Source organism: Phragmites australis, chromosome 21, assembly GCF_958298935.1.
Source record: "Phragmites australis chromosome 21, lpPhrAust1.1, whole genome shotgun sequence".
Lineage (NCBI taxonomy): Eukaryota > Viridiplantae > Streptophyta > Magnoliopsida > Poales > Poaceae > Phragmites > Phragmites australis.
Genome location: NC_084941.1, coordinates 7,340,267 through 7,362,699, shown reverse-complemented (window position 1 = coordinate 7,362,699; position 22,433 = coordinate 7,340,267). Strand labels below are relative to the sequence as shown.

Sequence of the window (22,433 nt, the reverse complement as noted above, 5' to 3'; positions counted from 1 at the left end):
GTGGGAAGAGGGCTACCTAGGGGTGGTCCCCGTGCGACAGTCGACGCGTGGTGGGATGCACGTTGATGGAGGTTGGCCGGAGCAACGGCTAGGCCTCACCGGAGTTGGCAAAGACGGCAGCGCAAAATGGAAATGGTCGAGGTGGGGTTCTGCAGGGGGGATTTGAGGTTGGGGAGCTGCTGCTGGGTGCGGTGAGGGTTGTCAGTGAGGCTTGCACGAGCACGGAGAGGGAGGAGGGAGTGGCCAAGGAAGTAGAGGGAGGTCAGGTGGTGCTTACCGATGGCTAGCTGGGGCTAGAGCTGATCTAACAGTGAAGATCAGTGAGGTGGCCGGATATAGGGATGAAAGAATATGAGGCGAGCCGGCCGTCCCTGCTGCTGCACACCCAGACGCGCTCCACGGCCATGACAACCGCAGAAGAGCATCATTCTTCTCCTCCTCCCCTCTTTCAAACCGTGCAAGAATCCCCCTCATCTCTCCACCAACCAGCCCGAAACGCCGCTGTCTTCTCTGGCTCTGGCAACTATTCGATGGTGACCCCGGTCGTCTAACTGCATATCGGAGCCCATGACCACTAGAACGTGATCCACATATCCCACTAGTCCCATTTTAAAGCTTGGTGGTGCATATGGAGCGGGTCGAACCCGCCGCATGTCGCCTTCCTCGTTGCCGCCATGCATGCCCAAAGCCTTCACCACTGTCCACGCCGTCTTAGCGATCTCCCACCTTGCCAAGTGTGTCACCATGTGTCCCTTACTTTCAGGAGTAAAACCCCTTAAGTTACAATGTGAATCGTGTGGCAGTCGAGCAGCTCGGAGTCGTCTTCCTCCTTTCCGACCATGGTGCCATTGCCGCCCGATCTCCTTCTCCATTGAGCCTCTGTCCAATTCCTTGCTACTGAACCATCTATAGGATCCTAGGAATCTGACCCTTGCCCTCATTTTCTCTCTAGTGAACGGTGTGAAGCTACAAAGTTGCCCTCCTTCCACCGCTATTGTCTGATGTCGCCCGGTCTCCTCAAGGAATCATTGGCTGAGCAGTATCCTCCATGGGCTGAACGATGCCACGAGGGGCCTATGCCTCTACTGGGCTCACCCCTCTTCGCTGCCACGCGAGTCATCACTGGGGGGGGGGGGGCTCTTGCACCGCCACAGCCTTGGTGCATGAAGCCATCAGGATAGATCTCACCGCACGAGGGTAGCTAGTGAACGAGGGCGAGGGTGTTGGAGGATTCAACGGACGATGGCGAAGTTCTGGGATGACTTGATAGCGGCAATGCGGTGAGAAATGCCAGAGCCCCGTCGTCGTTGAAGTCAAGGTCACTACCGCTCTCACTCGCCGACAGCCGCCTCGCCCCCTCTCCGACCTCCCTGTTGCTCAAGGTGAAATCCCTGTCCTGCCCTGATGCTCCCCTGCCACTCGCTATCGAGTTCTGAGGCCAACGACGAGGTCTCCGTCCAACTTTGACAACGTCGTCAGCATGCCCGAGCCCCTCTCAGTCAGCCGGTTGCCCAGTTAGCATCCACCTCAATCCACATGGCTACCACATGTCAGTCACCTCAGCCTTAGAACCTAGTCAGCATTACACAGTTGTCGCCATATAGGACGAAACCACCATCAAAACCAGTTAAGGAGGTAAATTGCACCGGTTTGAATAGCTGGAGGAGGTAGGATATCTGGTTTTGTGGTTCAGAGGACAAATAGATTCGAACAATAATTGAGAGAGGTAATATAGACTTTTTCCAAGAAACAAATTGACCAGCCAAAAAACAAAAGGCCCATGAAGCAAAGTGGCCTAGGATGCTCACAACAATTGAACAACCCAAGTCGAGCACGAATCTTAGAGTATATACAATAGCTACAAATTCGATTGAAACCATAAAATAAAATAACTAACTATTGTTTAGCAGTACCAATATTTTTAACATCAAATTGTCAACACTTGAGCCCCTGAGAGACCTAACAACAAGGCCATGGGCCTTCTTCTGTGTAGGGCACGTATAATACAAGGTGCTTGAGAGAGAATGCTGCCACATCACTAAGCACTTATATAAAAGTTATCATCCTTAACGCAAATTGGTGCTTAAATAGGCTCAACTACTCTATTGGCACACCTTAAACACGAACACAAATTCTTTCTATAAGCACTGGCTCATCTCACATGGCAAAATAAACCATTTTTCTCTACAATATAAAATGCGAGCTGGTTTCTACGTCACCTTATCTCTTTACTCTCCTTACATCTAATAAAACCCTCTAAAATTCAAATAATTTATCCACTTTTACCATCTATCATTATCTTCCAACCATCCCGTCTCGTTATCGGTTAACAGATATGATACCTCTTTTACTAATAAAAATATATAAAAATATTAAATTTATGCTTGATATTATCGTATCTAATATTTATATTTTCGTTGCAATAGGACACTTAGTATATTATATTGTGTCTAACATTTGAATAATTTATCCACTTTTACTATCCATCTTCTTTCAACTATCCTGTCTCGTTACCAGCTAACATATATGAGACATGTTTTACTAATAAAAATAATAAATATATATTTGATATTACCGTGTTTAATATTTATATTTTCTTTGTAACATGATACTTAGTATCTATACCTCATATATAATGCACCAGTTCAACTTTTTTCTACGTCCACACAATCTTCTGCCCCACACAGATGACTTTTCCTTTATTCACCCAATCTGTTCACGCAAGAATCATGCTTCCTCAAAATGAAGCGCTCAAATCTTTTCTCACATGCCTTCATCAAATTCAATGGCCCAAAACGCCCGGTTCATCCAATACTCATAGGCCCATGATCGTTTCTCCTCCTCTCCCGAGTCCCTAACGCTCCCCTACGCTTTGCTCCCGGTTTTCCTGTCGCTCCTCTCCCGTCCGCTAGATCCGCTGCATCCCCTTCCCCTCCATAGATCTACCCAGTCCTCCTCCTCCACCACCAGTTCCTCCTCCTTCTCTAGATCCACTGCCACAGCTCCTCGTCTCCCTAACGGCGCACCCTCATCCCACGCGATAGCGCCTGACACTGGCCGCCTGGCGCCTCGCCCTGACGGTGCACCTAGATGCTCGCCTTGGGTGGCCGGTGCACCAGATCCTGTTCGATCCCGTAATCGCGCACCCGCACCCTCCAGAAATCAAGGAATCTTCATGTGCGGGCTGGACGCTGACGAGCTGTTGGGGTTTGTGGTTGCGGCCTCGGACACACAACCCATCTATATGATGTTGTTGCATTGGTCCATGCTCTGGCTTTTCGCACTCGTGGCCGGTGAACACCCGTCGGTTGCCGTTGCGCCTCTCGTGCCCAAGCTCGTGGCCTTCGTGCTTCGGCGGGTGCGGAACCTGGATTCCTTCGTGCGTGTTGCACTCGTCGACACCACATGCGCTGTGGCAGGCATGACAGTGTCCTCGCCGCGGCGCTGGGACTGCTCATGAATGTGCTGCTCCACGAGCAGGACCAATGCGCAGAGCTCACCGCAGTGCTCACCATGGCGGCGGCCGTCGAGGCCACGGCCCTCACCGACGACCTCGCCTCCTACCTCTGGGCTCTCCTCTCATGCCGCCTCATGCTCCTCCAGAGCGCTACGTTCAAGGCCAAGCCCGCATTCACCTCCCTCATCGGCACAGCCTCGGTCGCCTCTTGCGGTTGAGCTGCCTCCACCGTGGTGCCATGCCTCTGCGACACGCTCACCGGTGACGATTGGGTTGCGAGAAAGGCTGCCACCGAGCCGCTCACCTTGTTGGCCAACGAGCATGGAGACAACCTCATATCCCATGAATCCTCATGCATTGATGTCTTCAAAGCTAAGATAAGGACATCCTAATGTTCATCTCTTACCATGAGCATCCGTTGCAACGATATCCCATGGCCTGTCTCCGACTGTGAGTGTCCGCTACAGTGACAATTATTTATTTAGTAGATTTGTGACTGGTAATTGATGGTTCTGCATTGCAAAATGCTAGGTTTCCTTTCTTAACGATGATGTGCATCTACTTCCAAATGTTCTTTTCCACAACTATATTGCACTCGATTGTGTAAAGACTCAATTATGCTTAGGAATTTTATTTAATCTGCTAGGGCTTTTTGTCAAAATATGCATTAAGGCAATATCTTATTCTACAGTTCACAATTTTTATTTGAAATTTGTTATAAATTGTTGTACAACCAATGAAAATAAAAGGTTGAAGACTACACTTTGATATAAACCTGGTCACTAAAACATAGTCATATTTGAACCTGGATTTGGAAATCAAAATGCATGCCCAAGTTGAAAGTTTTTTTCTGGTTAATGAGTGTTGAGTGTTGACAGACTGAACACAATAAACATTATCAAAAGAAAGAACTTTACAATTAATCGTAACTAAAATTTGTACTATGCAGTGCCAATGCAAAAGAAACAAGAGATCACATAATTCTGCACTATAATTTCAGCAAGAGATGCTGGGAAAAAATTAGCATATACTGGGAACCTAATCATCGATTCACCAGCAATGTCATTCTAGCAAAGTAGAATTTCCAGGGTCCTTGTTCATGGAAGTTTTCATAATCTCAGTCTGCTGCATTTGGAAATTGTGAAATGAGAAGATCTTTGAAAATGGTCAGTCATCTCAACGTCTATGGCTTGGCAACTTCAAAGAAATTGTAGCCCTTCACATGTATAGAGTAAATTCTACAACAAGAGTTGTAGTCTTCTCCTAGCTTGACACCTTATCATCAAGTTTTTTTTCTTTAGTTTTGCTTTAGTTTTCCATTTCTCCTCTCTCTCATATAGTTAGGTTTGTTTTCTTAAACCTTGCATAGTTTTTTCGTCTTTTATTTAATATAAAAGCTTGCTAGGGGATTTTCCCTTTTCCTGTAAAAATATATCATATTCGATAGGCCTGATGAGATGTTACTTTCGGAAAGTTTCAACATGCTCTACATGTGTGAAATGTCTGCAAATTTTTAATTTTCAGATTTCATAGTGAGGTTATGAAAGTGTCGATGTGTGATTTTGCTGTACTTTGATAATACCATTTGTCAAGCTCCCTTACATTGTGCTAAATGCAAGCATGAGCTAAAACCTAAGTTACACAATTATCCTTTATGTTTGAAATTGTGAAAGCATTTGTAGCCTGCAGGTATTTATGCTTATGTTAGACTATCATACAGATTTTCACCCTGTACTATAAGAATTTTATTCGGTTGATTTTGAAGGTGTGATAAAAGTTGCCTAAAGAATCATTTTATCTCTATACTACAAGGTTTTGCTTTGTTTTAACAACATTTTGTTTGTGCCAAGATGATCCCCACAAGAGGTATGACAAACAAATGATGTTTTTGTTGTGATTTTACTTACCAAGAAAGAATGGTCAAAGTGTCATTCTTTTACTTGTTTTTATTATTATTATCCTTTTGATTGAATACTGACATGCAAGATGTTATCAGCTCTATCAAACCAACCAATATTTCACATGATCCCTAGACCTATTCTTGCAATTGTTTTTTTTATTTTTGCTATTTTTATCAACTGCAAACTAAGTGTATAACTAACATGAGAGACTGTCTTCATGTCCTGTTTCATAAGTACAACTGTAATGGTTGAAAGTAGAAGAAGCTAAAAGCCTTTGATATATGTGATGACAAAAATACAGTGAAGAAATTTGATTTAGTTTACTGAAATTTCATATATATATTTTGTTAGGATGCAAGATATAGTACACAATATTTTGTTATCATTTGAGGTTCTTCCATATGCTTGGTTTCATAGGATTCAAGATACACTCTTTTTGATTGTTTGGTCATCTTGCATTTCCATTTCTATTGCCTTTTTAATTAACTTCATCATTTAAAGATCCATTTACTTGGTTCATTCTGCAAATACCAATATAGTTTCTCATGGGATTCCTAACACTCACACAATTTTATATACAATTGAAAATGTTTGTTTGGGTTGCGATTTTCACTTCTGTTTAAGGTTCAAGAATTTAGTTGGTTAGTATGTGAACTTTTGGTTTCAATGAATTTGTAATCCAATGCCATACAAATTATTGTATAGTATCTCATCGGTATAATTTAGTGAAAAATACAACCAACATAAGAAGCTTTGTGATTGAGGATGGTAGGAAGAATGTTGAGGATTTTCTTGATACAAAACTAGATTGAATTTGGGAAATGTCTGTCTTTTTGTGGTTACCAATATGATGTGTAGTTGCATAATAACATTGATAACATTTGTCTTCTGTGGCGGAACCGGTAATAAAATAATCCATATGTGCTCTCATAAAGAAGAAAGGCATTGAGTATATATTCACATCACTGGTGGTGACAAAAACTGATACATACTCTCTCTCTGCTTAACAATATTTTTGGTAATAAAAAGGAAGAATAACTTTGATATATAACATAAATATATTCTTGATAGGTTACTTATTGTGTCATAATTTCTATGGATCTATTTATTTGTACTCAAAGTTGCAAGCTCTATCAATCTAAGTTGCAAGCTCTATCCGCAAACGATTTTATTGTTTATCATATAGCAATCATTGTCCATATCATCATTTAATTATTTTATTTACATGACTAAATATCACTATAGCGTTAATACGTGTCAATACTATATCCTAACCGTGGAGAAATTGGAGACCTCTCGGGCCCTGCTACTGTAGTAGTGGGCCCTGAGCACGTATACGCACATACATGTATATATATACGCATGCGTATAGGCATACATATATATGTATATATATACATATATACATATGTAATTTTCTTTTCCAAAATTCTAAAAAATATCAAAATAAATATTAGTTACATTAATAAATTAGCTGAAAAAAATCTAAAATGCAAAGAAAAATATCTAAAACTAAAAAAAAAATATGAAACAAATTTTTTTAGTTAGTATTACTTTCACCTACATGTTAAAACTATGTACATACATAAAAGTACTATTGTTTTATCTATAATTAATTTAATATGTTTAACATTAATAATTTTATAAATAAATATTGAAATGTACAAAATTTGTGAATTTAATTTTTAGTCTTCTTTTATCGTGCTTTACACAGAAAAAAATGGACGTACTATTATTATATAAGCGCCTCCTTTGTACGTGCCATTCGGCCGCGCAACGCCGCAACAGTTCGGCCGCTAATATCGGGCCCAAAAAGGTCGAACTCGGGCTGTAGAAAATATCTAAGCTAGTTTACAGTTCGCACCCTATGAATCACATATTTAGATAACTTCGCAGCCAAAGGACTCGATGAGGTCGACTGTAGACTGCAACAGAACCTCTTGGGGGGTGAGATGCGAAAGTGGCACCTCTCCTTGACTTGGTATAAAATTCCGGCGCCGCTGCCCGAACCCACCCTAAACCCTCCGGTCCCGATCCGACCGGAACCCTAAGCGATCCTCCCGTCCCGCGCCGCCGCCGCCGCCGCCTCTCCTCCCACCATCTCTTCTCGAGGTGGTAAGTAACCCTAACCCTGCTTGCCTGGATGAATCGCTCGTCTTGTTCCGCGGGATCGTCGCGTCGCCGCGGGCGCTCGGATCCGAATTTCTCGCTCCCCACCAATCCGTCCAGTTCGTCTCGGGTTCGCTTGCTCGCGCGTGCGTGCGTGGTGGGTCGCGAGTAGCAGTTCATCATGTCGTGTTAATTATTATGTGTTGATCTATCCACTACCCTTGTGTGTACTGGCTAATAACCAAGAGTAAATTGGGAGCTTTTCAATTTTCCAGTATGTTAACATGTACCTGCTGCCTTTTGCTATGATGGTCGTAAGGGGTGTTCTATATAGTTGTTGCTATGCATTCTTCTTATTTTTAATTCCCATATTTTCCTGTAGAGATTAGCGGATACATATTATGGGTAAGTCGAGCAAGAAGTCCGGTGTTGAGGTTGCACCTGCTGCTGTCCCGGTTCCAGAGGGGAAATCTGGAAAGAAGGGTAATGTTTCTGATAGCTGTATTTTTTGCAATATAATATTTTTTATTACGTTTTTGTCTCGTGGCTTCGTATGTATATTAGTTGTCCCACGGTGTCACAACAGTTTATAATCTGAATGAGCAGGGAAGAGGAGTGCGGAAGATGAGGTTGAGAAGGCTGTCAGTGCCAAGAAGCAAAAGACTGTACCTGAAAAGGTCGTGCCCGCGAAGGTCAGCTCCATTAAAGTGAAGAAGGAGCCCCCTCCAAAGAAAGTTGAGAGCAGCAGTTCTGAGGAAGATTCTTCAGATTCTGAAGAGGAGGTAATTCCGTGTTCTTCTCTTTTGGTTTGCTGACATTCTTGTGATCATGTCTCCCTTCATCAACATTTTAAGCGATATGTTTGAACCCTGAAGATTGGTTTGCTTTATCATGTCATAATAGATTGCACGATATGTGTACTGTGTTGTTTTCTATTGTTATTATTCTCTGCGTGCAGTTGAATGATTTTATTTGCTTCCACTGGTACTCTTAAGAGTTAATAGAGCTAGCATTTGTGGTGTACTCATACTTCTCCATTTAGTGTTGTAGTTGCCTGAATATGTGGAACCGTTTTTTATGCTATTTTTCAAATGAGAAACTACAGCAAAAATCTATATGCCATCAAGTGAAAACATTAATAATCGAGAGTAGCATTCATTGTTGTCTATATACCATCAAATCAAAACTTCAAGTGAAAACATTAATAATCGAGAGTAGCATTCATTGTGTCTATATACCATCAAATCAAAACATCTAACATTGATATTTGACATTCATTTGTTGTTGGATGTTGCATTCTAGTTTTATGCTGTTAATGCCTGAGTTGTCAATAGCAATGCTGTTTGAAAATCTCATATGGTTTGCACTTTTTTGCTTTTCCTTGAGATGGACTGCAGAGAAAACTATTTGTTTGATGGCATCGTGGCCTTCATCTTGTTGTAGTTCCTCTCGGGCTTAATGGGAAACTAATGTATGGAGTGTACATGGAGGGGTTTCCGTCCTCCTTTTGTTTCTATTGGAAACTTCTTACTAGAAAAAAAATCTTTGCAATTTAAGGTCCAGCCAAAGAAGGTTGTACAGCCTAAGAAAGGTACACAACCTGCTAAAAAGGAGTCCAGCGATGATAGCAGTGATGAGAGCTCCTCAGATGATGTAAGCATTATTCACTTTTTTTGGGAGCTTTCTTTTATATGGAGGTTATACTTACTTATTTTTCATACAATTAAGGAACCTTCAAAAAAACCTGTTGCTCGTTCAAAGAAACCCCTGGCTGCTATCAGTAGCAGCAGTGACAGTGATGAGAGCAGCTCTGATGAGGAACCTGCAAAGAAGTCCGCTCCTCCTCCAATGAAGCCTGTTGCAGTGGTTAGCAATGGTTCTAAAAAGGTTCAGTCTGATAGCAGCAGCTCTGACAGTAGCTCGGATGAGGAATCTGATGAGGATGAAGTAAGTATTTGTTCCCTATTTATCTTCAAAGGCGAAGCTCAATTTTTTTCTTACTCTTGGTCAGTCCAACCTACCTCTGTTCGTGGCCTCTTTGTGTATAACCTGTGAGCTTTTGTGGTCCATTATCCTGTTTGTATTATTGGTTTCTTTCCTTTGATGGACCTTCCGCAGCTGCGGTATGAAAGACTGCCTTTTTCATAAGTACTGTGTTTATTATGCTGCAGGTTTTTCCATTTACACATATGCTATGAGTTAAATGATACTAATGTTGCTAAATTAATGTGTATGGAATCCGAATTAATGTGTATAATTTTTTTTCCTTTGTAAAATTCAACAATGTTGAGCTTCACATGTTCAAATAGGAAAGAGAACGTAAAACATATATTATATTAGATACAAGCCCTGTGCTGATGTACAATTAGACAACAATGGCTCCGTAATTTGTACACGTGTCACTGCAGTCACTTATCTTGAATCAAGTGTTCCTAAACTTCTTTTTTTCTGATTTCACTGACATTTGTTGCACTTTCTTGCTTTTCAGAAGCCTGCTGCTCAACTAAAGCCTTCAGTTGCCTCTGTACAAAAGAAGACCCAGGAGTCTGATAGCTCTGACAGCGATTCTGATGATGAATCAGATGAGGTAAGTAGCATATATTTGTGGATTTGTATGTTGCACTTGTCTGTTGAATTTTTTAAATATCTTTGATGGTCGTTCTTTGTCAGTAAAATTTGTTAGTTTAGTCATGACACAAACAATATCTGCAGGATATGCCTGCTAAAGCTCCTGTAGCAGCAAAGAAAAAGGAAGAATCCAGTGACAGTTCTGATTCTGAGACTGATTCTGACTCGGAGGATGAGGTAGTCACCTTACTTCAGAAGTTGAATTGAGGCTTCATATTTCATTACTTTCTAATGCAGCTACATTTTCTATCTACTTCCAGAAAAACAATGCTAAAACAGTACTACCTGCCAAGGCTGCTCCTCATAAAGAGAAAGAAGAATCTAGTGATAGCTCAGAATCTGACTCAGATTCTGATGAAGTAAGCGTTACAATTTTTTCTTCACTCTCAGTAACCTTTTATTGTGCAATATTTAAAATTCTTCTCCCCATTGTCTTTACAGCCTGAAAAACCTACTATCCCTGCAAAAAGGTCTCTAGCAACAGATAAGAAGAATGGACAGGTATGCTTTCTCTTGTTAATCTCCTTGACTCGAAACATATATACTTTGAAGTTTCAGTTGTCTGCTATTATACATGTGAGTATTTTGTTGCCACTCAATAGAAGCTTTTTTCTCTCTGCAGTCCAAAGATGAATCTGATGATAGTTCCGATGAGAGTTCTGATGAAAGTGATGAGGAGCCTCCACAAAAGAAGCTTAAGGTATTGATTTTTCTTGTGCACTCTTCCTCTGTAAGATTTTGTTTAACCTATTTGATGTTTCTTATGTCTGCAGGATGCTGCATCTTCTGGTGCTGCAAAGCCTGCTACTAAGGTTTCAAAGAAAGAAAGCAGCAGTGATGAAGATGATGATGACAGTTCAGAAGAAAGCTCTGATGATGAAAACAATAAAGAAACTCAATTGAAGGTTATCTGGAAATTCTCAGATGCCTAGATTTTTTTTCCCGAATAAACATACGAGGGCTGTGGCTATTCTTTAATTTTTTAAACCTGTTTCCGTCCTTTGAAAAACTACAGCTTAAACCAAAAGCAGAAGACAGTGGCAGCTCTGAATCTTCTGAAGAAGAAAGTGATGAGGAAAGTGACGAACCGACTAAAACTCCCAAGAAAAAGGTTTGGCTTTTTTGAAGCTTTTCATTGTTCCATTAAGGCAATAATTATAACTATGCATAAGTTTTAGTTTACTGCATTGTTCTGTGCATCTTTCTCAATTGGGATATAACAATTTCTTTAATGCTCAGGGAACTTCTGTAGACAGCTCTCTTACTGCAACACAATCTGCGACAAAATCGGCACAGAATGAAGTATTGTACTATCTAAACTATTCTTTAATTCGACTATTTCACATTTAATGGATGTTTGACAACTATCTTCTCCTTATTTGTTGCAGCCAAAAACTCCTTCCCGCAACCAAAGCCAGGCTACTGGGTCAAAGACGATTTTTGTTGGGAATCTATCCTACCATATAGAGCGTGAACAAATGTAAGTTTGTGAAATGTGTTAATTTCCTTCTTTTTTTGAAATGTTTGGCCACTAACTTCATTTGTCTACATCCTATAGTAAGCAATTTTTTGAGGAGGCTGGTGAGGTTGTTGATATCCGTTTGGCTACTTTTGATGATGGGAGCTTCAAGGGCTTTGGACATGTTGAATTCACTACGGCTGAAGCTGCTCAGAAGGTGAACCATCTGCTTGATTATTTTTATATTTGTGATCTATGCAGCTTAGTTCAACTGTTACCACAGCAGAGCATCTAACTACCATCAAGGTCTATTGATGCCTACAGGTTCTGTCACTCAATGAAGTGATGAATTTTTTTGCTAATAAACTGTTCCTTTTTTGTTTTTAGGCACTTGAATTTGCTGGTCATGACCTTATGGGACGGCCTGTCAGGCTTGATCTGGCTATCGAGAGGGGTGCATACACTCCTGGCAGCGGGTAATTCTCTGTCTAATTATCTGTGGATTGGTTTTCTAGGGAATGCTTTTAAGATTTTTTGGAAAATGCTACTCATTATTACCAATTACTATCAGTATGGCCTTAGTTTTGTGTATTGCTCAGGAGGGACAACAGTTCTTTCAATAAGTCTGCTCAAAGGTCAGGAAACACTGTGTTTATTAAAGGCTTTGATACATCTCTTGGAGAGGACCAGGTAATTTGAAGTTCCTTTGTCATCCTGGTGTATCTGTTCTGTGGAATCTGACTGGTTCTAAGGTGTACTTTCAGCGTTGCACTCATGTCTTATATATTACATCTGATGGTATTTCTTTGTTAGATCCGGAGTTCTCTTGAAGAACATTTTGGTTCATGTGGAGAGATTACTCGAGTTTCACTTCCAAAGGATTATGAAACTGGTGCATGCAAAGGGTCAGTTGGCTCTCCACATTGGAATGCTTTACACATAAGGCCTTGTTTTGGGGCACGAGATTTGGGAGGAATTGTTAGAGAAATTATGTTCTTTCGAAATGTCTTCATTTGCAAAGGCTCCATTATTTTTTGTTGACATGAGGCTTTGCTTGCAGGATGGCATACATGGATTTTAAGGATCAGGATTCCTTGTCTAAAGCATATGAGCTGAATGGATCTGACCTTGGTGGCTTCAGCTTGTACGTTGATGAAGCAAAGCCTAAACCTGATAACTACAGAGATGGTGGCTTTAGTGGTGACAGACGTGGTGGCTACAGTGGAAGAGGAGGGAGTGACAGGGGCCGTGGAGGAGGCCGTGGACGCGATGGAGGCCGTTTTGGGCGCGGTTTTGGGCGCGATGGTGGTCGTGGACGTGCAAGGGGTGACAGAGGCCGTGGTGGAGGCCGGGGTGGTACGCCTTACAGGCAGAGCGCTGGTACTGCTAGTACAGGTAAAACACTTTTACATCAGAATTGCAAATTTTCCAGATTTACATTTGTTTCGATCACTTGATTTGGATCTGTAGTCAGAATATTAACTGAAGTTGGGTCAGCTTGATTTGGGACTGCTGTTACATGTGTTTTTTCTTTTGCAGGAAAGAAGACAAAATTCGGTGACGACGAGTGAAGATTGAGCTAGGCGTGCACATTCTTCCCTCCTGCTATTATAGCGAAACGAACACTTAGTTATGAAGGTGTGGCGGGTTCGCATATTTATGTTTTCTAGCTATGTAATCGTTTCGTATCAGTGTGTTGTCTCGTGGACGTGGTTAGTCAGGTTTTGCAATGCGCTGTGCGAACTCTCCGTGCTTCACAGGCTCATTGTCAAAGTCGCATAGACGAATGACAGCATATGCTGTGCTGCATATCATGGTTATGTTCTGGACCAAGTCTGGTGCAGTGTGACGGCGCCAGTTTCACCCCAGAATGATCAGTAGTGCGTCACGCACAAATTCGAGCTTTTACTCCGGAAAACCAATTTCTCGCAAATATTCGCCAAGAAAGAATCGAGCTGATGGAGGTCCTATATACGAGGGAAAACGAGCCTGCAGCTTTACAAATGCAACAAATCATCCGTGCGAACTGGTCAGGCTGCCGACCCTGATCACGGCGAACGGCCTGTCCAGCGCCGACCGCCTCCGCGCCGAGAGCTGCGCGACGTGACGCATGGTCGGCCGGGCCTCGGGGTCCGCCCGGTCGCACTACAGGGCCACGACGAACGCGAACACAACCTGCTCGCCCAGCTGACCGGCGGGAGGGTCCAGCCTCTGGTCCACCGCGTCCTTGATCAGCAGCGATATGCTGTCGACGCCGCTCTGCTCCTAGGGTCGCCGCGAGTGGAGGGAGCTGATGAGGCCGCTCGGGTACTTGCCCATCAGGATCTCCGTGGCCATGACGCCGAAGCTGTACACGTCGCACTTGGTCGTTACCCTCATGTACGCCAGCTCTGCAGCAAGAAAAGAACGCCTATGCCAACGTGACTCTTTCCCCTATGGGAGCAAGCAGCAATGCAATGCACTGTGACAATGTCTTTACCTGGCGCCATGTAGCCGTAGGAGCCGGCGATGCTAGTGCAGTCGGAGCGGCCGGGGGCGAGGAACCTCGCCGTGCTGAAGTTCGACACCCGCGGTTCGTAGTCCGGGTCCAACAGCACGTTGTTGATCGATACGTCTCGGTGGATCATCGGCGGCGAGCAGTCGCGGTGCAGGTACGCCAGCGCGTGCGCCAGGACCTTGATCGCGCGCACCCTAGCTGGCCAGTCGAACTGTTCGCAGCTGCTTCCGGCCGCGGACAGCACCTTCCCGAGGCTGCCCCGCTCCACGAGCTCGTAGGCCAGGTACATGTACCCCCCCATGGCGCAGAATCCGTGGAGCTTGACGATGTTCCGGTGCCGGACGCGGGTCAACGCTCTGGCCTCGTTTTCGAAGCTCCTCTCGTTGATACCCCAGCACGCGTCGCCGGTCTCCGACGCGTCGAGCCGCTTCAAGGCGATGCAGTGCCCGCCGGGTAGGTCCGCGCGGTACACGCTCCTGAAGCTGCCCTTGCCGATGCAGTAGGCCTTGTTGAAGTGCTCCGTCGCCGCCAGGATGTCGCCGAAGGAGAACTCCGCGTCCTTGCCCCATATGGAAGCCGTCAGAGCCGTCGCGCTGCCGCTGGCCGTTGTGTCCGCGCTGTCTTGACCGGTCCGCCTCCTCCAGCGGGCCAGTAAACACGCCACCGCAACGACGGAGACCAGCGCGACGACGAGGATCCGCCTCGCGATGTACCGTTTGGAGCCACCTCTAATGGAGTACGAGAGGCAAGAATTCAGGCCGGCGATATCGCCGCACAGGCCCGGGTTGCCACTGAGATCAAGCTCCTGAAGCGAGCCCATCTTTCCGAGGAGAGTCGGCACTTTTCCAGTGAGGTTGCTGCTGCTCAGGTTCAGGTGCCACATGTGGGCCAATTTGGTCAGCTCCACTGGCACGCCGCCGTCGAGATGATTTCCGGACAGGTCCAGCCGTAGCATCCTAGTGGCGTTCCCCAGTGTCAGAGGGATTTGTCCCGACAACATGTTGCGACTCAAATCCAGCTTGAGCAAAGGGAATCCGCCGAGCTCCGGCGGTATCGTGCCGGCGAGACGATTCGACGCGAGGCTCAAGTCTTGCAATGCGGTCATGGCACTGTAACTGGCTGGAATTGTCCCGGTGATCTTGTTGCCGTCCAAGTGAAGGTAGGAGAGGCTCTTGAACTGTGACCAGTGCTCCGGGAGCTCGCCATCGAACGAGTTCCCGGACAGGTCAATGTAGTACAGGTCAGGATGTGATCCAAAGATCTCTGACACGCTGCCGGTCAACCGGTTCCGTGCCATCCCGAAGCGTACCAGCCTGGTAAAATTGCCGTAGCAAGCGGGCACGGTGCCGGAGATGTCATTGTCGTCGGGGCTGAGGTACCGGAGGCGAGGTGTTCTGCACAGCTCTTGAGGCAGCCCGCCGGAGAACTTGTTGTTCGACATGCTGACAATTGACAGGTTCCTGCCGAAATCCGGTGGGATGGTGCCGGAGAAGAGGTTGTCGAAGGCGACGATGCCAAGGAGGTTCGGCAACCAGTGAGCCCGGCCGGCAACTCTCCCTCCAGCAAGTTGGTGTTTATGAACAGCCTCTGCAGCGCCGTCATGTTCCCAAACAAGTTCGGCAACCGGCCGGTGAGCTTGTTGTCGTACAGCCGCAGCGTATGGAGGCTTGGGAGGTTGCCGATCGTCCGGGGGATCACGCAGAGAACTCGTTCTCGGAGAGGTCCAGCAGCTTGAGGCTTGTCAGCCTTCCAATGACCGGCGGGATCGCGCCGGATAGGTTGTTGGTCGCCAAGGAGAGGAGCTCCAGCCTCGACGCCATTGCGACTTCCGGTGGGATCATGCCCGTGAAACGGTTGCCGTCCGCCTGAAACACTGTGAGATGGGTCCAGGACGTGAAGTAGTCCGGCAATATGTCGCCCGAGAGCATGTTCTTGGAGACGTTTAACTCTCGTACTCTGGTCAGCTTGGCCAGCGACGGCGGCAGCACCCCAGAGAGCTTGTTTCCGGCGAGGCCAATGACGGTGAGGTTGCTACAGAATCTGAGCTCACTCGGAATTGTTGACTCCAGCTGAGCGAGGCTGACGTTGATGCGTTCCAGCGACAGGAGCTTGCCGAGAGCGGCAGGGATCGTGCCGCGCAACGGGTTGCTGGACAGCTCGAGTTCCCGTAGCCCCGAGACGTTACCAAGCGACGGAGGTATGCCGCCGGCGAGATGGTTGGAGCCCAGGACAATACTCTGAAGCCTCCATATGTTCTTGTGTTTTCTAACTTTCTCTTAATTTTCTTGAAAGGCCGAGGAAGAAGCTTATTTTGTTTTGGGTTTGTGCAATAGATTAAATACTTTTATATGGAAATGTTGGATTTATCTTAGCGGAACAGAAAGACCGAGAAAAACGGAGGAGTCCGCCCCCTATTAACGATTGGTTGGGGTTCCGACTCGTGCAGTGCCATATATATAAGGGGGAGGAGCCAGCGCCCGTGAGGAATAGATCTCACGTGGCCCTATCCCCCCCCCCCCCCCCAACACATCTAAATCATCCATGATCATCAGGGCGCTGAAAACGGATTGAAGGCTGCCGCTGTGACTTCACCGAGCTGCTTCACCACACCAGCGTCCACTGCATCAATACCTTCCCCGACACCGACGACCACAAGTGCGGCATCATCTTCACCGACCGATCACCTACGTCGTCGTGTACACCTACATCACGCTCCTCATTGATTGCTCATGGCATCTCTGTACGTCGGTATGTCCATATGCTTCTGTTTAAGGTGGTGTTTGATATTAGGGCTAATAATCTTGTGATTTAAAACGTTAGTTAATTCAATATTTGGTTCCAGAGCTGAAATTAGCTCTAATCAGATCAAATTACTCCTAATAGTTTGATTTAGTATTCAATTAATGTTGTTTTATGATCAATAAGGCTTAATTCTTTCGTTTTACATCAATTAGCTGTCAATTATGAATCTTTAAGATGAATTAGGCTCGGATCAAAGCACATATTCATGTTTTAGGCTGTTTATGTCTCGGATTAATGTTTTTAGCATGTTTAGGTGATAATTAGCCATTATTAGTGTTAGTTTAGAACACATGTTCATAAATTAGGGTTCTTTGTCTCGAATTAGATATGTTTATGCTTGTATATGTATGTTTATGTGCCCATTAGGGCTTGGATTAAATGTTTTAAGGCTCGGATGGGGTTAATCTGGCTCAGGTTTAGCATGTAGAAGGAGAGGATTAAGCAATTTTTTTGCAAAACTCTTATAATCCTCTTTCTACACGTAACCCTAATCCCCAAAATCCTTCCCCAATTCAAAACATCAACAGGAAATCCCCAAAAATCCGAGTCCAAATCTCCAAATCCGAACCCAATGCCAATCGGGAACCTATGTCAAAAGAGAGAGAAGAGGGGGGCTTATGTTTTTGCACCTCTTATAGATGATGTATGACCACCAGAGCTTCTTTCCTTCTCCAACGACGCGCTTCCCTCCTTGGCTCGTCCACCATGCGCGGATCCCTCATATCCAACACAGCTTCCGCCGCTCCTCATGCCGCACGTGGTGCTTTCCTCGGGCGCCGCCGCAGACCTACCGATGGCATCGCGCGCAAGCCTTGCCGCCCGCGTGCGCCCGCGGGTAGTTCCTAGACGGCATTGTGCTTGGCTTCTCTCTTTGTTTTTCTCTCTCTCTCCATCTCTTTCTCAGTTTCAGGCCGGTGGCCATGTGTTGCTAAAATCGTCGCTGGCTCTCGGACGGTGCAATCGAGGAGAGGCGAAATGAAATTAGGTTTAGGGTTTTGGAGTCGGTCGACGGTTTTGATCCAGCGGAAATGATGGTGAACCGTTGATGATGGTGGACAACCGAGAAGCATCGAGGCTGACGGGTCGACGCACACGTGGCTCTGGCCGGGCCAGGCTAAGAGTCCCTTTTGTGATGTTTTCTTTAAGCATTGGGCTTTTAAATTTTCTAATGTTTTATCCAAGATTATTCAATGTTCAACCATTTATGCACTGGATAATAACCCAAAATTAATGATAATTAATGCATAAAATCACGATTAATTCTCTGGACAAATTGGAACCAACGGGAAGATTTTTCTGAAAATTTTTATGAACAATTTATATAGGTTCATAATTACTTTATGACTAAAGTTGACTGTAATTATGCATCATTTTATGTATTACTTCAAATTCTTTTCCGCTTTCTACCCAACGGTGATGCGGATTAGAGTTTTAATTTTAATTAGAACATGATTTGAATCGGATCAACGTAGGGTTATTTTCGTGCAATTTTTTTCTTTATGATAAATTTTCTAATCTGGCCTAACTTTTCTCTCCAGTTCTTAACGCTTCCTCTGTTGCCGCCACAATTGACGGCATAAAGCAACTTATGAGGAATAACTTTCTCACTTGAAAAGCTAAGATGACTTTTGTCCTTGGATTTTTGGACCTTGTCTATGCACTCCCACTGCTCCCGTCATTAACGTGGAGAGTTATGATGAATTAAAGAAAACTTATGATGCACTTTCTGAGAAGTAGAAGCGGTCTAACCTCATGTCTCTTATGATAATGAGGAACTCGATATCAGAAGATATAAGTGGATCAATCCCAATTTCAGAAAAGGCTAAGACGTACTTAGCATCTGTGGAGGAGCATTCAAAGGCACCTCTAAGGTTTATGCCAGTACATTGATTAAGAAGCTCCTCAACACTAAGTACAATTATGGGTCCGACGGCATAAGAGAACACATCATGATGATGACAGACATGGCTACCAAATTCAAGAGCATGAAAATAGAAATTCCTAATGGTTTTCTTGTCCATTTCATTATGATATATCTCCCTGCTAAATTTTATCCCTTTAAGATTAACTACAATACTAAGAAGGAGAAATGGATTATAAAGTGACATGATCGCGATGTGTGTCCAAGAGGATGAGAGACTGAAGGCTGAAAAGAAATGTTCTGTTAATCAAGTTAGCAGCCCCAAAAATAAAAGAAAATTCCAAGGAGATTTCAACTCTAAGAAGAAGTTGCAATTCGTCTCTAAGTACGACAAGGTAGTGCAAAGGACGCCTAAGGCACCTGCTCCTTCTACTCCTACCTCTCAAGAACCTAAGGACGACTGATGCCACTTCTGCCACAATAAGGACCATTACCAAAAGGATTGTGTTGGTGTCCTAAAGTGACGCGCAAAGAAGGGTAATGATTTAATAACATTCATTGATAAATCTCTTTATATTGATTTCCCCATAATTCCTGGTGGATTGACTCAGGTTCTACTGTGCATATTACTAACTCCTTATAGAGATTTCTTATCGCGAGAACATTAGGAAAAGGGAGGGAAGTCTTAGAGTGGTCAATGTAAAGGAAGCTGAAGTTAAAGCTGTCGGATCCCTTCCATTAATTTTTGATAGTGGCTTTACTCTTAGACTAAATAATGTAGTTTCTATTTCTATCATGAGGAGAAATCTCATTTCAGTTTTGATGTTAGATGATGATGGTTTTCATGGTAATTTTGGAGACAATAAGTGTGTTCTTAAGTTTAATTCAAATATTATTGGTCGTGCCATCCGATAAGATAAACTTTATATGCTTCGTCTTAATGTATCCTCCGTGTCTATGTATCCTCTGTCTTTATAAGAGAAAGAGAAGTACAATTAATGAGACTTCTTCAAAACTATGGCATTGTCGTGTAGGCTACATTTCGAGGGGGAGAATGAAGCGTCTCATTAAGAAAGAGATTCTTTAACCCTTAGACTTTTTTGACTATGATCACTGTATAGATTGTATTAAAGAAAAATATGTTAAGCAAATAAAGAAGGGGGCCACTCAGAGAACATGCGTATTAGAATTAATTCACACGAATATTTGTGGTCCTTTTCCTATGATATCGGTGGATGGTTGTAAGCCATCCATTACCTTCACTGATGACTTCTCTCACTACGGCTATATCTACTCCAATAAAGATCGATCTAAGTCTCTTGACAAATTCATGATATTTAAGGCTGAGGTAGAAAATCAGCACAACCTAAAGATTAAAGTAGTAATATCGGGTCGAGGAGGAGAGTATTATGAGAGACATGCCCCTTACGGGAAAATCTCTGGTCCCTTTGCTAGATTCCTTCAGGAAAATGATATAGTAGCCCAATATTCTACACCTGGTGAACCTTAACAGAACGGGGTAGCTGAGTGACACAACCGCACACTTACAGACATGGTACGAAGTATGCTTAGCTATTCTAGTTTACCAGTTGGATTGTGGATGGAGTCACTTAAGATAGCCGCGCACATTCTCAATCGGGTTCCCAGTAAATCAGTTCCAAAACCACCTTACGAATTATGGATTGAGAGAAAACCCTCTTTGAAGTATTTACGAGTGTGAGGTTGTGCAGCTGAAGCTAAAGTTTTTAATCCATATATTGGAAAGTTAAATCCTAAGACAGTTAGTTATCACTTTATGGGGTATACTAACAGGTTAAGGGGGTATCGTTTTTACTGTCCAGATAGGATGACTAAGTTTGTTGAGATAAGACACGCTGTATTTCTTAAAAACAGGGATCTAGAGTCTAAGGAAGTTGATCTCAAGAAAAAATGGGTTTATATTCCTACACCACTAGTCCAAGAGCATCCCTATGCTCTAGGTGCTTGCACCTTCAGTAGAAACTAATGTCAGTGCACCCCTGTTGAGGTCTCTAAAATTTCTAATGACACACCTAACGATGAACCTCAATAGTCCCCTGCAGTACCTAGTCTTGGTCCTGCAGTGCCTAATGAACTGATTACGAGATCACAGCGTGACAGAAAACCTGCCATCTCTAATGATTACGTTGTCTATATGAATGAAGATGTTAATGATATAGAGAAGGCAGAAGATCCCAACTTGTATAAAGAGGTCATGTTGAGTGAGCATTCACCTGAGTGGCTTAATGCTATGAAGAACAAATAAAAGTCTAGAAGAGATAATGATGTATGAAACCTAGTAGAAATCCCTGATAAAGCCAAAATAGTAGGCTGTAAATGGGTCTACAAAACCAAGTATGACTCTAAGGGCAACATCGAAAGGTTCAAAGTAAGGCTCGTAGCTAAAGGCTTCTCACAAAGAGAAGAGATTGACTATAATGAAACGTTCTCTCCTGTATCAAGTAAAGATTCCTTCAGAATAATTATAGCGCTTGTAGCGCATTATGATTTAGAGCTACATTAGATGAACGTGAAGACATCATTCCTTAATGGTGAATTGAAAGAAAATGTTTACATGGCTCAACCGGAAGGTTTTGTCATGGAAGACAATGAACATTTGGGATGTTGCCTTAAGAAATCAATTTATGGTCTAAAGCAAGCTTCTAGGTTGTGGTATCTCAAGTTTCATAAAGTCATTAGAAATTTTGGCTTTAAAGAAAATGAATTTGATAACTGCATTTATGTAAATTATAAAGGGAGAAAATCCACCATCTTAGTTCTTTATGTGGATGATATCTTATTGGCCAACAACGATAAGGATATGCTGTTTGAGATAAAGAGATTTCTTTGTATGTACCCTACTCCTCCTAGGCTAGGAGTAGTTGGCTCCGTCAGTGTTAGGCTGGTCTTAGGGTTTGACACGGTCTATTTGTATGTACCATACTCCCCCTACTATATAAGGGGAGGAGAACTGGGCTTATAAGGGAGGGAAACTCATTCTATATCAAGTTCATCTAAGCCATAAGAAAATACACATGATGTAGGGTTGTTATCCTATGCGAGGCCTGAACCTAGAAAATTTCTTGTGTTATTGATTTTCCTTCGACACACACACCCACCGAAAATGTGGATCACACGCCCATCATCCAGTACACCCCAAAAATATTGTTAGGGATTAAACCTTGACACCTGGACTATGCACTTAGGATTGACGCTCCCATTGCTCCCACCATCGATGAGGAGAATTACGATGAACTAAAGAAAACTTATGAGGCGAATACCAAAAAGTGGGAGCAGTCAAACCACATGTCCTTAATGATAATGAAGAGCTCAATCTCAGTTGGGATAAGGGGAGCAATCCCTGACTCTGATAATGCTAATAAGTACTTGGCATCTATGGAGGAGCGTAATTCAAAGGCCTAAGGTTTATGCCAATACGCTCATTCAAAGACTCTTGACTACTAAGTATGATGAGTCCGACAGCATCAGAGAGCACATAGTGATGATGACTGGTTTGGTTGGCAAGCTCAAGGGCATGGACATGTAGATCTCTGAGGTTTTCTTGTCCATTTAATTATGACATCTCTATCTCTTGAGTTTACTCCATTTAAGATCAATTACCTCCTGGGTTTTTCAAAGGAGAAGTGGCCCCACATAAGCCTGACAAGAGATTGAGCGATGTGTGTCCAAGAGGAGGAGAG

At 43.7% G+C, this 22,433-nt stretch overlaps 1 protein-coding gene and 1 pseudogene across 3 annotated transcripts; one reads left to right on the top strand and one right to left on the bottom strand.

Annotated features, from left to right (window-relative positions):
- Positions 1-7,323: 7,323 nt before the first annotated feature.
- LOC133903969 (nucleolin 2-like) lies at positions 7,324-13,387 on the top strand. Of its 3 annotated transcripts, none has more exons than XM_062345468.1 (20): positions 7,324-7,473; positions 7,850-7,950; positions 8,074-8,249; positions 9,031-9,120; positions 9,196-9,414; positions 9,956-10,054; positions 10,180-10,272; positions 10,356-10,454; positions 10,537-10,596; positions 10,718-10,795; positions 10,869-11,000; positions 11,111-11,206; positions 11,335-11,397; positions 11,484-11,575; positions 11,654-11,771; positions 11,942-12,030; positions 12,154-12,244; positions 12,368-12,459; positions 12,615-12,949; positions 13,094-13,387. In XM_062345468.1, exons 2-20 carry the CDS (start codon positions 7,869-7,871, stop codon positions 13,123-13,125), a joined length of 2,136 nt encoding a protein of 711 aa, XP_062201452.1. In that variant the 5' UTR covers positions 7,324-7,473; positions 7,850-7,868; the 3' UTR covers positions 13,126-13,387. The 3 variants fall into 3 exon arrangements, with proteins under 3 accessions (XP_062201452.1, XP_062201451.1, XP_062201453.1); XM_062345467.1 differs by having other exon boundaries at positions 9,025-9,120; XM_062345469.1 differs by lacking the exon at positions 9,031-9,120.
- Positions 13,388-13,567: 180 nt separating this feature from the next.
- Positions 13,568-17,603, bottom strand: LOC133903120 (MDIS1-interacting receptor like kinase 2-like; annotated as a pseudogene).
- Between the last annotated feature and the right edge of the window lie 4,830 nt (positions 17,604-22,433).